At 38.8% G+C, this 18,025-nt stretch overlaps 1 protein-coding gene across 1 annotated transcript in view; it reads left to right on the plus strand.

The window, feature by feature from the left end:
• sema5ba (sema domain, seven thrombospondin repeats (type 1 and type 1-like), transmembrane domain (TM) and short cytoplasmic domain, (semaphorin) 5Ba) overlaps positions 1-18,025 on the plus strand; it is a 393,180-nt gene that overhangs the window by 158,256 nt on the left and 216,899 nt on the right. The window contains 1 exon segment of the mRNA XM_051958892.1: positions 1,317-1,523. Coding sequence (XP_051814852.1) covers positions 1,364-1,523 — 160 coding nt within the window. The 5' untranslated portion in view covers positions 1,317-1,363.

Consider the following 18,025-nt stretch of genomic DNA (forward strand, 5'->3'; position numbering starts at 1 on the left):
CACTTGCATCTTTAGGATCATCTTTAGTGTTTTTTGCTCTTTGCAGTCTGAACAGTGAGCACTTAAACTTGAAACACATCCAGAATGAGAGTGAGTCAAATGGAGTGCTGAGTACATTGAACACTTCCACCTGCTTTATCAACAGTATTTTAGTTGGCATAAGCTGTGGGGCCTGTTGACTCTACTATATTGCAATGACAAACATGGGCACTGTGTGCATTTGCCTAATTAGTTACCAGCTGTAGAGAGAGGGATAATTGATTGCAGGGCAATATGGTTGATTTGCAACTCAACCAAGCTAATAATTTGTTATTGATTGAAGCATTAGTGAGGAAAATACTAAAGAGAGATGTAACCCAGCCAAACTGCTGCAGAAAGTTGATGCGCTCAGTTTTTAATCTACTTTGATGATATTACACCTCGCTAAGCTAACATCGTAAGGAGTGCAGTGCGGGAGATGATGAACTGCTGATTTCAGCTCTGCACTGTAGGCTCATATGCTACAAGTGGAGGAGATTATATTTACGCTGGAAATGTGACAGTGTGTTTTGTGTGTATGTCCTGCTCTGCTGCCTCAGTCTTCTTACATAATGTTTGAATATGGAAGGGAAAGATTGATTGGAGGTCATTGGTGTATTGAGATGCATCACACATGCAGTGAAGATCCAAGAATTTGCAGCGTCTGAAGTTGTGCAAACATTTTTTCAGCCCACCTCTTAAGAGCCACATTTTATTCACATTTTATGTGAACTAATTTCTGCTTCATTGACTTGTACAAACTTCCGCCTCATTGAACAGTCCAAGATTGCATATTTTTTTTTCAATTTTAATCAGCCATTAAATTAACTGTTAGAATTTATCTGCACATTTGAAGCGATTATCCCAAGGTCAGAGGTTAGGTACATCTTTGAGATGCCTCGTTGCTTGAAGTGTAAAACTCTTTTGGACATTTTTTCTACTTTTCTGTGTCCTTCACACCCCTCCGTCTCTCTATTCTCTCCCTTTATTTCCTGTATTTTAGTTTACACAGCTTTGTATCTCGTCTCTTCAGCCCCCCTCCAGTTATCTAACATCCGTTATTTTTTTCTTCTCCATCCCATGGTGATGTCCTTTCTACCAAAATTTTATTCTTTTGCATCACTTTTTTCATTCTCTCTCTGTTCTGTGCTGGATTCAGAGCAGGAAACCCAGAGGAATTCAAAGTTTGAAAGGGAAAAGAAATGATTTTGAAGTGACTCAGGGAGAATTTCTTTTCTTTGAAGTCAAGTGTAAAAATGTTGCATTGAGGTGCTGAAGTTGTCTCTCCTCTCCTGCAGCTGTATCCCAGAGGCCCACCTTGGCAGTTAGAGGAGAAGTCATCACCATGACTATGGCTGGCCTCTTCCTCCTCCTCCTCCTCATCCTCCCCCCAGCTGTTGTAACGCAGAACTCTGCGGTCCCAACGACCCCAAGCCCATCCTTGTTTGACCTGCTGACCCAACCGGAGTGCACAAAGAAAGAGCATCCAAAGGTTTCCATCCAAGGTCAGGCATCTTCTATAACTGTGTTTTATATACACAGATGAAAGAAAATTCTTTCTGTTCTCCTGGACTACAGGCAGTTTGGTTTAAATTTTACATTTATCACCATTTATTTTGTACCAAAGCATTTGGAATGACAGCAAAGTGACAAGACAGACTTTGTAGTGAGAAATGTGTGTGACTTCGGCTGTAGCTGCTGATTTATTTAGACTAACAGAAGCAGCTACTCTTTATTCTGGTGTAGGTTTCAGCTTTAGTCAGACTTCTTGTTTAATAATTTTATAGAGGGACACTGATTTTCATCCCTTTGCTTTGCTGCCAACATAGTTGTTTGTAATGTATATTCACTTGGATTAAATGTACCCATGGTGGAGAAATTGAGCATCTCCAGCTGAAATCTAGCAGAGTTTCTATAATTCATAACTTCTGTTACAGTCTGGATTTCTAATGTGGAAAACTGATGTTTAACTTGGTGACGTAGGTGCATGCCACTGCATTTCTGAGTTCACCTTTTCATTACTGAGATGCACATAGTCATGGACAAAAGTATTGGCACCCCTGGGATTTTTCCAGAAAATACACCATTTCTGGAAAAGTTCCACTGCTGCCCATACTTTCATCAATAAGTTAGGAATATTATGAGGTCCTCAGTGGATTTCATACATAAGGTGTTTGTTTCACTTCAGTGATTTTGGGGATAGGGAGGCAATTGTATCAGGGTGTCAGACACACCTCATTTTATGTTTTTCACATAATGGTCTCACTGTGTACAGTGTGCCTTACATATTGGGGCCAATACCAAAAAATACAAAAGACAACCCCTTTTCAATGTGGCATAATTTCAACATTCTTCAGTTCATCATTCAAGCAGCCATGAACACACAATGTCACTTAACGGACGAGCAGCAATGATGACCAGTACCTAAGGACCTATGCACTCAGACACCGTTATGCAACTGCCACACAGCTGCAGGCCTGTTTACAAGAAGTGAGGGGTACTAGGGTTTCCAGACAAACCATTCACAACCAACTCCACTGCTTTGGCTTGAATACCAGACAACCGTTGCAGGTGACTCCACTGACACCAAGACACCGCCGTGACCGTTTGCTGGGGGCACAAGACCATGTGACCTGGACAATGCAGCGGTGGTCTACCATCCTGTTCACTGATGAGTGTTGGGTCTCCTTGCACAGAAATGATGGTTGCTGGAGAAGACAAGGTGAGCGATACGCCGAGGTCAACATGGTCCTCAGGGTTGGCTTTGGTGGAGGAGATACAACAGTCTGGGCAAGCATCACCAGTCAGCGCAAAACAGATTTGGGGCTCAGTCATCGCACGTTCTTACCTCAGAGACATTGTAGAACTCATCATCATCCCTCAATTCCACCAGCACACCCCCAACTGTTCATGGATGATAATGCTCCACCACATGGTGCCAGAAGTGTCACAGCTCCACTTCAGGAAGTCAGAGTGCCTCATGTGGTATGGCCAGCAATTTCCCCTGACCCGAACCACATAGAAGACATCTGGGACCAGCTGAAGCAGCAACTGGATGCTCGTACCCAACCCCCACGTGACCTGGCAGAACTACATGTAGCACTTGTGGAGGAGTGGAACGCATTGCCTCAGAACAACATCATGAGGCTAGTTAGGAGCATGAGACGTCGCTGTCAAGCTGTTATTGCAGCAAATGGTGGAAACACCTGCTACTGACTTTGTCAGTTTGGGTTATTTGGGGCTATCTTTGTTATTGTCTAAATTGTTGGGTTAATAAATATTGCACTATTACAAAATGGTGCTGCTTAATATCAAAGGGAACTATTACTTGTTTCATTAAAATTCAGACCAAATAGGAAAAGCACTCATGTAAATATCAATATCCCTAACTTGTTGTGAGTAGTGTACTTTGGGCTCATTTTTCACTGCATTATATAAAGTCCTGCACATCTATGGAAACAGCAGAACCATGAATAGAAGTAGAGTGAACTCAAAAATGTAATGTGTGCTGTGTAACACAGTTAAATTGTCATTAATCAAAATAGAAGAGATACATACAAATGAAAATAAATAAATAAATAAAATCAAGGTGTTACCAACGCTGGAAAAAAGTTGCAACACTACATACTGTAGATGTTTTACCACTAGATTTTTAATTTGTTACATCTGGATCTTCATTGCGTTCTGTGTTCACACAGCCTGCAGTTCAGCAAAAAGTCCCTGAATTTTCCTTCAGTAACTATTCTTTCCAGCTGAGTCACTAATGGCTTCTTGGTTGCACTGAATTGTGCAGAATTTTTTGTTTGTTTGTTTTTTGTTTTTACAGATATTTTTGGCTATTTTTAAAATGAAGTACATAAAACAAACTAAATTTGACGTGTATATAAAGTAGATAACAATCCATTTTTCAAGCTTACTTATGGTTATTTTTTCAATAAAAGCCACAACTCACACAATTAGTTTAATGACTGACAGAAAGTAGTAAAACTAACAATGCTCCCTGTTTTTGCATTTTTTTTGTTGTGATAAACATTGTTTTTCCTTCAATGAAATGCCTTTCAAACCCACTGGTAAGTTTCGCGTTTCAGATGGTTAATATATAGTTTTCAACAATTCAAAAAAAATTAAACAATGCATCACAATTTAGTCTCAGGACTTCTCTCTGGATCTATGGAACCCATATTTTACAATTGTATAGGGGAAAAGAAAGGCTCTATTAACACTATTTGTGTGAAAAATAGTAATGATTGGCTTTTTTACTTGTTCATTATTACACAGTAAATTCTGAGGCAGATACATTTTTTTGGAAACAGTAACTGACATAGAAGCAGACATTACAGAGTTTATTATGAAATCAAACACTTAATGCATTCAGCGCTGCAGACTAATGCAAAAAAATAAAGACAAGTGAGAGCAAATTTACCTTTAATCCCTCTCAAGAATCAATGAAACCATTTGTGTGAGCTGATTTAAATGAGGTTCAATGCAGTAAATTATTGCTATCATGTATCTCAAGGGGCACAGATCTCTGAATATGAGCCTGGCAGACTTGTAGATAGTTGGATGTGATGCTGTGTGTCTGTATACAAGTAGAAATATATACGCCGCTTTTCACAGCATCCAAATAAACTGTTTTCATAAACGCATCCTCATACCAGCTCTGATAAAACCTTACAGTCGGGTCAGCGTGCATTCATAAAAGAACAACAGCAAGCCAGTGGAGACAGGATTGAAATGATGTTGTATAATAACGGTGCTCCCTATCTGACCCGTTCATCTGCACAGTGGGCCAAGAAACAGAGTCTTCCTCACGGCATGAAATGGAAAAGAACAGTTTGCAGCACAGAATAAGCAATAAATATGGCAGAATGAAAGGTAAACACCTGCAAAATTGCTGTGTTTATTTTTGAATAGGTTTGTTTGTGTTTTATCTGCCACGAGTGGTGACGAAGATTGGAAAAAGAAAATATCGAGTACAGAAACACAAAAATTGGACTGGACGTTTTTTTGAAATACATTCTGCCCCTCTATTCCATACAGCAGATGTTTCCTTCTTTTTCTTTTTTTTAAGAATGCAGTGTTGTTCTCCCTTTGTGCCCTGAAGTCACCTTATCCATGCTGCAGGTCTGAACTCTGCCTAATGTAACTGAAGATTGACATAAAGTACCTGTGCCATTTGGTCCTTTCTAGTTCAACTTTCTGCGTAGAAGCAGTTTCAAGTTTAAAAACTGGAGCCTCTTTCTTTTGGATTTCCAATCCATGGAAGCAGTGAAATGGTCGTTTTCATTCCCCACAAAGCCCAGCTGATGTCACATATATGCTGGGTCTTTGCCCCCTGTCCTACTTCAACCCACCGGGTCTCCAGATGTCCAGATCAGCCCAAGCCTGGTCGCTGCTTCACTTCAAAAGTGTGCCACTCAAATGGCTCGCATAGCAGGGAGCTGCAGGGCTGCTGGCCTGTCAAAGCAGCCAGCATAGGGCTTTATGTGGGGGCAGCCTTATGGAGAAGGCCTGCACAATGAAAGTGCCAGTGAGAACCTGAGATTAGCTTTTGTGATTGATGAGCATTTTGTAGGAGCCTACTGAAGCGCTACCTCAGTCACCTAGAGGAGACCGGGGAGTCAGCTAAGAAGGTTTTTATATATGCAAGTGTATCGATGCGACACAAGAGTATGCACCTACAATGTTAAATAAATATGTTTAGCTTCCTAACTCGCAGTTATTGAATCTGTGTGCTGCAGTGAGATTTTATCTGGTCTCTGTGTGTCTGCGCAGGGTGAAGGGATCGCAGTCCTCTGGCCCTGAGTCAGTCTCTCCACTGGAGCATGTTATCCACATTAAAGCCCAGCTGTATTATCCGGCTTTAAGTATTTCCACTTTGGCTTTGAGGACTTTTTAAGCAATTTTAACCCACCTGAATGTGTCATGCAATGGGAGAAATGTATTTATACATCCATGACTGATAAAACTAATGTAAGTTGGCGAACAGAAAATCCCTAGTGAACCTTTTCAAGGCTTTTAAATAAAGATGTATTAAAAAGAAAACTTCTTAACAACTTTACAGATTAGTTTTTTTGACAGTTCTAGTTCATCATGATGGATGATTACCACTGATTGTTTGGACAAAAATGCCACCAATCAGCTTCATTTTTTATTAAACCTGGAATAAGTGAGTCTTTGGCCACTGGAGAGCGTAGAAAAAACACTGAACTGATGTATCATCAGTTTTTAGGTTGATATATGATGAGGTCCTTGGCAAAGAGTCACACATCTACATCCAGCAGATACAGAACAACATTAGCATTTGATTGATTGATGTGGTTTGGGGTCATATTTTTGGCCACTCAGTGAATGTTTTATTTATTTCATTTTAGCTTAGTTTAGCTGTTTTGATCTGTACCAACTCCTTAGTGCCATGTCCGCCTTGATAGCTTCCAAATCATATACAATGTCCATCCACTTGTTGATAACTTTTTAAACTTTTTTTTCTCTTCTTAATAGCATTTTTCTTAACATAGTCACCAAATAAAGCTTCAACAATACTTTACAATAAACTATAATAAAAGTTTAATGTTAAAATTAAATCAGCTAAATCCGATCATCAAAAAAACAAGTCCACCATGTATTTGAAACAAACTCACTTATTTTAAAGTACAGTATTTAGACATACACTATATTGCCAAAAGTATTCGCTCACCTGCCTTGACTCACATATGAACATAAATAACATCCCATCAGTGGTGGGCCGTCAGGGCCTGCAAGGCCTTCTCTGCTGGCCTAAAAAACTATCTCAATCACAGACTGATGTTTATTATATTTTGTCCATAAATACTTGTTAAATAATTCCAAATAGTCTGTCCGCTTCCCTTCATAGCTTTTCCTCTGGTTGTGCTGCTTCCAGATAGGCTGTATTGGCCGAACATGATTGTGTTGGTTCGTTCCACTCACGTGGATCTACATGAACTCTGCTTTATGAGATATATCTATTGCTAATTAGTACCCAAAAAAGTTTCTACTCACCGTTTCCAGTCATTTTTTAATAATTAGCGTTTTTGTGTCTGTCTTTTTTTACTGTGGCGTAGTGATATTTAGACGGGCAGACTAGGATTTGCAGTGCATGCAGCGGTTTTTGGTCACGTGGACCAATAGGAGCCGAGTTCTGTTGCTGTGGTATCAGATCAAAACAACATGGCATCGACTGGATCTACCACAGATACGAGCAAAGATGACGAAAAGACAAGGAAACCGCCTTCAAAAGTTACTAAAAAAGGATCGAAACGATGCTATATGCATCTCACAGATGTCCAGGGCGAAGACGTGCAGGACTTTACACGGAAACAGTGGGAAACTCACAGAACCTGCATTTAGGCTGTATTGGGACCATGGAAAAAGTGCCTAGAAAGTGAATTTTGCTTGTTCAATGCATTTTTTCATAGGCAATACCCTTCTAGACTCTGGGTTAAAAGTTCTACTCAGAATATTTGTCCGAACTTTGTCACCAGCCAGAAATGTATCTTTATGAGAATACCCAAAAAACGAAAATCTGGTGCTGCTGTTTTTGCTTGTTTTAAGTGCTATGTTAATTCTGGCAACACAAAATCTTTATCAAATGTCATAAACACATCTACCAAACATTTGAAACAAGTATTGGTGCCTTAGTGTACATATAGGTGAATTCAGAGTGAGAAATGTAGCTAATTTCTTGAAGGAAACGCTTCAACTTAAGTGATTTGCACCTAGCACAATGAAATATATAGTACATTTAGCTAAAAGCTTATGTGTCATATATCAAAAATATCACAACGAATCACAATGAAAGATATAAAATAAAAAATGCACACCATGGCCATAAATGGCTGAAAATCAACCGAATTGCTACCACGCCCTCCTAAATCGGAATAATGGCAAAAATGGAATAAGACAAAAAAATAAATGCACAAAAGGTCAGAGTCATTCACAAGTATGCAGGGCTTAAAGTTTTCCGGCGCCGCGCCGGATTTCCGGCGCATGGAAGTGTACCATTTTTAAAAAATGATCTCCGTCCTGAAGGCTCCAAGCATGTGCGTCATTGTGCATTCAGTTGCTCCGCTTTAATCAATCAAACTCCAAATCCTACATTAAAAAATATACACCTTCTGTCCAGGCATGCGACTTTCTGATAGAACTTTTATCCAATTACAGTTTTCTAACTGCGAGTGCGCATCGACTGCTGGGCGCACGATAGGCTGCGCCCTCTTGGTTCGGCATCGTCAGTGCTGCTGAGCCGCTGATAAGAAATAACAGTATCCCACAAACAAAATCCAAATTTGCAATATTTGTTGGTGTTTTTTGTAACTATATTTAAAGGGAATTACTGGAAACACATTGATATATATTGCATATTATTTATTCTATTTCTGCTTGGACTGTATACCCATTCCACATGTGTCCCAGCCCTGTGGCTGCCTGGTCTCTCCAGAGCGCACGGAGCTCCAATCTGTGAGTGGTGCGGTGAAGAATCGAGCAGCTGATCACTGGTCAATAGCGTTGGAGCTCGTGTTTAGCCCAAAGACGCAGATACTAAAGTTTGCTCAGACTTTGTGTGACAGATGAGAGAGGATGTGTCTCTGCTGATTAACAAAGAGAGCAGCCGCTGCCGCGATCCCTGAGCCGCGGTGTGTTGACTCGCCCCACTGGTGTAAGTGCGTGCCGTGGAGAACTGCAGGTAGTGGCGATGCGTGTGCACGCCCCACAGTCCCCATGGTTTCACCACAAAATAAAAACAAACGGGCTTAGGTATTGAATTTAAAAAAAAGTAACAAAAACAGAAGGTGTTGATTTTGTTTGATTTCTTAATCTTTAAACATTTTCTATGTTTTACCACGGCAAAAGGAAAAAAGGAAACAGCTATTTAGTTTGCTGGATTTTATTTTGAAAGGAAAAAAAATCAAAGATCAAGCCATACGGATTTGTCCCATTATTCTACTCAGAACATCTGCTTAGTTAAATATGCACAAACTGAATGTAGCTTAGGTGATATGAACCTTTTTTATTTGAGGACATATAGGATGTTTGTAATAATGAGTTAAATAGCTCTCAGCAGATTTTGTGACCTTATGCATCCGAATGATGTCTAGCCACAAACAAAAGATCTCCAATCTTAAGCAAATATTATTAGTAAGAACAGAACGAACGTATGGGTTGTGTGAAATGAATAATGGATAGATAGTTAAATAAGAGTGTTCTTAGCCTGCTTTTCACCGTTTTTTCTTCCCAAAATATAGATAAAAAATGGAAACATTTAAATTGAGTTAGTTTTGTAGCAGTTTTGTTGTGGTTGGTGTTGTTTTGAGTTCTTGTTAAATCTACTGAAGAGATAAAAAATATTAAAAGTTATTGATAGTACATGTACTTGATTTTCATGATTTTTTCCCCTTAAGACTAAAACAAATCTTTGCAATTACAGTGATGTGGTATTGAAACATCAACACACAAAAAAATCTGACTTGGGGCACTTTCTAAAATGCCTTGAGTTTTGGCCAAGTAAGGTTTTACATTTGAGCATCAATAAAATAGTGGGATCATAATGGGCATTATTTCCACCAGATGACCTCATATTTGCTCTGAATTAATAGAATCTCATATATATTGTGTTTTAGTGAGTTTTAAAACACATTTAAATACGTTTATTGACACTATAAATTGGATCTTAGAAGTTCAGGCTCAGGATTTTTTCTCACTTTAAGCCCTGAGTATGGTATAAAACATTTATTCAAATACGACAGTGTCTCTGAATATGAAAATATAGATTAATACAAATACAAATACGTTGTGGACTCTCATACATAAGTTTGTGTGCCCTCATGCTGCGGTTGTACTGATGACCACTGATCACCCCATTGATGGATCCTGGGGCAACAACTTCTGACTCAATGAGTATATCTTGCAATCCTGCATCACCAAACCTTTTTCCAAAAAATACCTAGGAAAGACATGCATGTATGAAACTCAACTAGTCGAATCACTAGCCGCTTCATGAAATCGTCATTTTTCCAGCGGATTTGTTGAGCTTTGGCATATATAGCTTGGTCAAGAACTAATACTACTAATATCTTCCAGTCATTGAGGCTTCATCAGAGTGACTCATCAGACTCATCAGAGTGAAAGAGCTGTTTAGCAACAGTTATGATGTAGAAACGGCAACGAGTACAGTGAAACCAAAATGACAGAAATACGGTGCCAAGGTCCAAGAAAAGTTTCTGATTTGCCAGATAAATAAGAAACTTGGTTTTAAGAGGAAGAATTATAGTATTAAAAGAAAAGCAAATGATTATTAGGCATACGACATAAGTATTTTTTTCCCCATGTATTTATTGGGTTTTCAGCAGTTGCATTTTTTTACAGTCTTTTCAAGGGATATACAACCAAGTTATGTGTTTTTTCCCCGAATACAAAAACATCTCACACAAAACAACTCCTCCCCCTAACATACATATAGAAGGGAAAAAAAATTAGAAATAACAAAAAACACCAGCATTGACAATAAAAGCAAAACATACCAAAAAATAAATTACACACGTGGACAAAATTGTTGGTACCCCTCAGTTAAAGAAGGAAAAACCCACAATTCTCACTGAAATCACTTGAAACTCACAAAAGTAACAATAAATAAAAATTTATTGAAAATTAAATAATCAAAATCAGCCATCACTTTTGAATTGTTGATTAACATAATTATTTAAAAAAACTAACTAATGAAATAGGGCTGGACAAAAATGATGGTACCCATAACTTAATATTTTGTTGCACAACCTTTTGAGGCAATCACTGCAATTAAACGATTTCTGTATTTGTCAATGAGCGTTCTGCAGCTGTCAACAGGTATTTTGGCCCACTCCTCATGAGCAAACAGCTCCAGTTGTCTCAGGTTTGATGGGTGTCTTCTCCAAATGGCATGTTTCAGTTCCTTCCACATATGTTCAATGGGATTCAGATCTGGGCTCATAGAAGGCCACTTTAGAATAGTCCAACGCTTTTCTCTCAGCCATTCTTGAGTGTTTTTGGCTGTGTGTTTTGGATCGTTGTCCTGTTGGAAGACCCATGACCTGCGACTGAGACCAAGCTTTCTGACACTAGGCAGCACATTTCTCTCCAGAATGCCTTGATAGTCTTCAGATTTCATCGTACCTTGCACACTTTCAAGACACCCTGTGGCAGATGCAGCAAAGCAGCCCCAAAACATTACTGAGCCTCCTCCATGTTTCACCGTAGGGACAGTGTTCTTTTCTTCGTATGCTTGGTTTTTGAGTCTATGAACATAGAGTTGATGTGCCTTACCAAAAAGCTCCAGTTTGGTCTCATCTGTCCAAAGGACATTCTCCCAGAAGCTTTGTGGCTTGTCAACATGTATTTTTGCAAATTCCAGTCTCGCTTTTTTATGAGTTTTTTTCAGCAGTGGTGTCCTCCTTGGTCGTCTCCCATGAAGTCCACTTTGGCTCAAACAACGACGAATGGTGCGATCTGACACTGATGTACCTTGGCCTTGGAGTTCACCTTTAATTTCTTTGGAGGTTGCTCTGGGCTCTTTGGATACAATTCCAACGATCCGTCTCTTCAATTTGTCATCAATTTTCCTCTTGCGGCCACGTCCAGGGAGGTTGGCTACTGTCCCGTGGGTCTTGAACTTCTGAATAATATGAGCCACTGTTGTCACAGGAACTTCAAGCTGTTTAGAGATGGTCTTATAGCCTTTACCTTTAAGATGTTTGTCTATAATTTTTTTTCGGATGTCCTGGGACAATTCTCTCCTTCGCTTTCTGTTGTCCATGTTCAGTGTGGTACACACCTTTTCACCAAACAGCAGGGTGACTACTTGTCTCCCTTTAAATAGGCAGACTGACTGATTATGAGTTTGGAAACACCTGTGATGTCAATTAAATGACACACCTGAGTTAATCATGTCACTCTGGTCAAATAGTTTTCAATCTTTTATAGGGGTACCATCATTTTTGTCCAGGCCTGTTTCATTAGTTTGTTTTTTTAAATAATTATGTTAATCAACAATTCAAAAGTAATGGCTGTTTTTGATTATTTAATTTTCAATCAATTTTTATTTATTGTTACTTTTGTGAGTTTCAAGTGATTTCAGTGAGAATTGTGGGTTTTTCCTTCTTTAACCGAGGGGTACCAACAATTTTGTCCACATGTGTATATATATATATATATATATATATATATATATAAAATTTATTTATATATATATATATATATATATATATATATATATATATATATTATATTATTATATATATATATATATATATATATATATATATATATATATATATATATATACATAATTATAAAATTCTGAAAGTCAATTTTTCAAATTTGTACAGCACATTTGAGTACAAAGAGGTGAACCAACAATTAAAGTAGTAGGTTTTAAAACACTATGACTAAATACAGTAGCAGATGAAATCATGGAGTCAAGTTCTATACGAGTTACATAAAAACTAGATTGGGTGCATCTTCAGCAGTGACCTAAAGTGACAAAGAGGTGAACTGTTCCAGAGATTAGCAACATTTTTACATTATTTTTGCACCTGGATCTCTGGAATCCCAACAGCATCTGGTTTGTTGACCTCAATGCTCCAACTTGAATGTGATGATAGAAGAGTTCTGGTCAGTCACTAACTCATTTAAAACAAGCAATAAAATCAATCCTGAAGCTGACTTGAAATCAGTGAAGGGAGAACAATACTGGTGTGGTGTGTTCATGCTTTATTTTTTCTGAATTTTGTACTGGTTGCTAAAAAGAGACGACAGCTCTACGCCCACATGCAAAGAACTGCAAGTTTTTAGGAGAGACTCAAGACTTTGTGATAAAATTCTTGCTTGAAAAAAAATCAAGTTTTGACCACTCAGCTGATCAGATAAATTTGAAAAAAATGTCAACATTCAATCCAACTTCTGTTAAGCTTTGTACAGTTTACTTTGGCATCAGCAGCATCGTGTTTTCCCTCCTGCTAGGACCCACCATGAACACTGCAGCCCCTATGTTTGCATCACTGCGTTTCCTCTAGATGGGTTTTCATGTCAACCCCACCACACATTACTGCAGGAATACAGCATTGGCATCACGTAAACTCCGCCCACAGACTGTATGAACTGCCAGCTCATGATTTAGATGGATGATAGCGACTCACAGCAGAAGACTACAGGTCTGATACGAGCGTGGCATGAGGGCAGCAGCTGGAATTCTCTGAATCGAGATACGGAGCTTGTTTTTTTTTTTTTTTAAAGAATTTAGATGTTATGGATTATGTTATGAGGCCCAAAGATCTTGTTTAGGTGGGTCAGGCTGGTTTGTCAAAGCAACAGACTGCACCTTCATCACACCCAGAGCTGAAATATGTATCAAAGCTACACATGGGAAGATGTGGAGAAAAATGATGGTTAATAATTAGACCTATGCGACACCTGTTTTTCCACCGCAAGGAGATTTTGTGCTTGAGTTTTGGCTCAATTCTTGCTCCTATGAAGATAAACAGTCAATGTTGTTGCTAAATTAATGTGAAATCCCTTCCAAATTTCTATTTTCAAGAAGTTTAACAAGAAACACTGGTTTTCAATCTGCTTCAGGACTCATTTTTAGATGTTATTGCCATTTTATAAGCTTATAAATGAGCTGGTGCCACTTTATTTAGCTTCCAAATGCCATTGTATTCCTGAGATCCAGGTACATTAAAGTAGATTAAATTAGCTTGACACCCTAATTTCTTTAACTGTGTTATAGCTTTTTATTCCTAATAAATTGTGCCTGCTGTACTATCCATTCATCCTCTTATATTTTCTTTCTCGTCATTCTCCTTCACTTTCTCTTCATCACTATCCATCACTTTTTCCTCCCACAGCCTGCTCTTTTCCCTTTTTCTTTTTGCTCTGTAATAGGCAGACAAAAATGTATTGCACATTTTGTCTGAATCCTTCCATCTCTTTCATTGTTTGAGTAACGATGCTGTCGTGTTGCCATTTGAAGAAGCTCTTGAGGAGCTCGAATGATGTTACTTCGAGACATAATGGTTCACTTAAGGTATTCGCTGTGAATTTCTGATCTTTTCTCTCGGCATTCTTGTTTTTACCGGCACCTATCTCTTGTTTCTCAACTCATTCATGATTACAGTGGTAGGCGTAATTGGAACTGTGATATGAGAGATGTGGTGCGTTTGCAGCCATCAATCAGGCAGCTGAATGGAGCTAAGTCAGACATGGCGGCCTCCACTGATGGCGTGTCAGAATATGTGATGCAGGCCCAAGAGATAGCAAAGAGGATCAGAAAATGGAAAACATTTAAAGGCTTTATTGCCACTTCAAAAAGTGGAAAGCAGCAGGAAAATTCTTCTTTTTACGTTTTCCTGTGCCCATGCTGTGTCTGCTCCCTTTCAGATAATTTAGACCCTTTCAGGCATGCATCTTATTGTGTGAATGCATTTTTAACTTTCAGTTATATTTCCACAAAAGCCCAGCCTACAACATGGCTCGGTCCTGCCTGGTGATATTTCCTTAGGATAGATAATGTCTGAACTGAATTCTGTCTTTTCATGTTAAAGCTACAGTAGCACAGCAGTGATTTAGCCTTTCTCACACCACGAGATATTACTGGAATCAGTTCAACTTGTGGAGCTTATCTGCTCAAAAATAACTCAAGACCTGTGTGAATATGATTTTTAAAGTGGTTGTCTTTAAACATTTCCAAATTGCTGCAATTTCTGAGCAGTGAAGCGAAAACTGCTCATTCATTGGGCTTCCTACAACAAAGCATCATGTTCATTTTGGCCATTTTTCGACACCATTAACATGACTATATAATATAATGTATTATCACAAGCAAAAACCACAGGGTTGAAAACTTAAACTTGCTGTGAGAGAAGCAGTGTTTAAGAATGTGGCCCAAATTTTATTTTGTTCACTGACATTTCAACAAGTGCCCCCATTAGAGTTTCATGTAAATGGCTGATAAGAATCATGTGAGAGCGTCCATTCCTTGCATGATCGTCATAAATTAAGTTACAGGCATACGCATTCATCAACCTACAAAATGGGTTTCAAAATCCATCACTGATGCAGCTTGTTTGAGAAATGAGCACAGTCTTCATCACTGATGTTATTTCCCAACTTGCAGCTGTTCTGCTACTAGACAGTCTTTTATACGTGCGGCCAAATGTTTAAATATGTAATTCTGTCTTGTTTGAGTAAAACTAATGCTGCACATTTACAAAACAGATAGCTGTGTTTTAATATCAAAAATATTTCTTTAATGGATAGATGAAGCCAGCAGCTTAATATATACACTTTTTTACTGATTCTATTAATGATGTTCCTACTTCTAAGGAAAAACTTGAATGAACTCAAATTACAGCTCACAAAAATGCACTGTTAAGGAAATTGATAATTCTTGACTGATGAGGACTAAGTAGGGTTAAGACATTGCCCCTTGAGGTCAAATAAATATTCAGCACCTGTAATTTTGTGGGGTCACTGTTCCTTTATTCTTTTATTAGCCCCTTTTAGACTTTCTATTAAGATGGGAGCTTCTGAGTGTATCGTCTTCATGTCGCCATTAAAGTCATGACCAGGTTGGACTTAATAAAATTTCCAGATAGGCCATCTCAAGCAGTGTACTTGAAGTGGTATAAAGCAAAACTGGATGTTTTTTCCCACCTTGCAGCACCAAAATGAGTCCAGAAACCTACAAGAGAGCGCAAAGGTGCCAAAATCACACAAAAAAATCAATTTTTGTTGACTTTGCTGTACAAAATCTTTTAGAAACTAAAATGTGTAAAAATTAAAACTTTATTACAAAACAGACAGGCCTGATTGCTGAGCCTCACCAATAATAAGTTAAAGTTTATTTTTTGGTTCCAGCTGTCTGTGGGAGTATTTCCTCTGAGCTAAATACCTGCAGCATCAAAATCTGCGGGAGTGTTTTTGAAAGCAAGAGTTTCTGCAGAACAGAGCAGCTTAATTAGTTTATAAATAATCCCTGACATGGAGACAGGACTAGTACACTTCACTAGTACATTTCTTCCTCCAGACAGGTGAACTGTTTCATACAGTCAGAGTTAATCAGCTGCAGTTACTGTACTTGTTGTTAACCGGTCTTCCTCAGATTGAGTTTATTTCACTCTAGTAGTTAGAATATTGTCACAATTAAGCAAATTATTCACTGCTTAGGAAATCAAAAATAACGTAATTTCCGGACTATTGAGCGTACCAGAATATAAGCTGCGCCCACTAAATTTAAAAAGAAAAAAGTTTTGTCCACGTGTAGTGAGATATTTACACAGAAAGTTTTTATTTTTACTTTGAATTAAATAACTGCTTTTTTCCCCCTCCTCGAACAGTGCCTGTAACACAGCAGTAACATGCATTGAGTCACTTCACGCTGGCGACTCCAACGTCTCACCATCAATTCATTGATGCCAAGCTAATGTGCAGCATCTCTATTTCCTTTTTCAACAGGCAGATCGATTGTCTTTAACTTAAAAGTTGCATCATATGCATTTCTTCATGCGTTTTCCATGATAAGGGTGTGTACATGAAGCGCAAAATGACTGATTTGAAGAATTTAGTGTCAGTGCATTTGATTTAATTCAAACAGTTTCATCAGTTCACTGTGACCTGTTTGGTAATTTCATTCTGATGTGACAAGGCTAAACGTATTGACGGCATGAAATGCGCCCGTAAAAATCTATACATTAGCCGCATTTTTGTATAAGCCACAGGGTTCAAAGCGTGAGAAAAAAGTAGCGGCTTACAGTCTGGAAAGTACGGTAAACTTTCAGATATTTGTGCAAGTTGCTAAGCTTGCTCTTTGCTTAGATGTAGTTTTTTTGGTTGTTAGTGCAATAATATTTATTAAACGTAATTCTGTTGAATCTGTGTATGACAAATACTGCATGCGTTCCATAGCTTTGTCAGTAACTGTGGTGTTATGTCTGAATGAAGCCGTGAGGAACAATAGTTGTGACCAGTGTCTGAATCACTGTTATTTTAAAAGATTGATGAAGCGTAACTCGCATCTGAAAAATGGGGTTAATGCCTCCCTTGTCTTGCACCTGTCTTAAATATAGTGCAGCAAATGTACACAGTGTCTCTTTTGCTGGCCGTCTCCCCTACCTTTGCCTCTTTCTGAGAATATTAAAGTCAGATTTCTAACACAACCAAAGTGCAGCAGACTTGTCAGTAGCTTTGGATGTTGCTTCACCGCTGGCTTTGTGAAAGGTACACAGACATCTTTACTGGTCACTAACTGAGAGGCTATTAGCCTCGTTGCCCCGGCCCCATTCCTGCCATGGCTGCTCAGTCCCCGGTTCTCTCCAGGTGCCTTCCCTGCTCTGCCCGTAATCTGCAGACCCCTCTGAATTCAGTCAAGTGGGAGCAGGAGGAGGGAAGGAAGGAGCTCGCAGGGATAGAGGGGAGTCGTGCTCCACTGAGGCACAGCAGCTTCTCTCAAACTATCAAGTCAGCTGCAGTGAAAATCGAAACTTATAATAGGAGAGATAGTGAAGAATGGGACCAACAAGGGGTGGAGACTAGCGTGCAAGGAAGAACGATATGAACAAGACCAAACAAAACATATTTCAAGGGATTTGAGCCAGATAAGGCCAAGGAGTGAAACTGCGGGAAAGTTTTACTTGGCAAGACTAGAAAATGTGAGTAAATGTGGCTCTATTTACAACAAAATGTCCTTTCTGTATATGGATATTGTATGTAAATTTGCACATTGCAGGACTGATTGATTCCTATGCCATTCCTGGACCATAAATGTATACAATCATATGAGGTAATTAACACTGGAGGTGATCCTTTATTCACAGAATCATCTGTCAGTAGGAGGCGAGTCTAGGTGTGACCTGGTTTGTTAATGGTATTGGATCAACCACATTGCCTGGAAGAGGACCATTTTTAATATTGCCTCTTTTCAGCGAGGCCTCATTTCCATTAGCGAGACATTGCGTTGTGT

Source organism: Acanthochromis polyacanthus, chromosome 14, assembly GCF_021347895.1.
Source record: "Acanthochromis polyacanthus isolate Apoly-LR-REF ecotype Palm Island chromosome 14, KAUST_Apoly_ChrSc, whole genome shotgun sequence".
In the NCBI taxonomy this organism is placed as follows: Eukaryota; Metazoa; Chordata; class Actinopteri; family Pomacentridae; genus Acanthochromis; species Acanthochromis polyacanthus.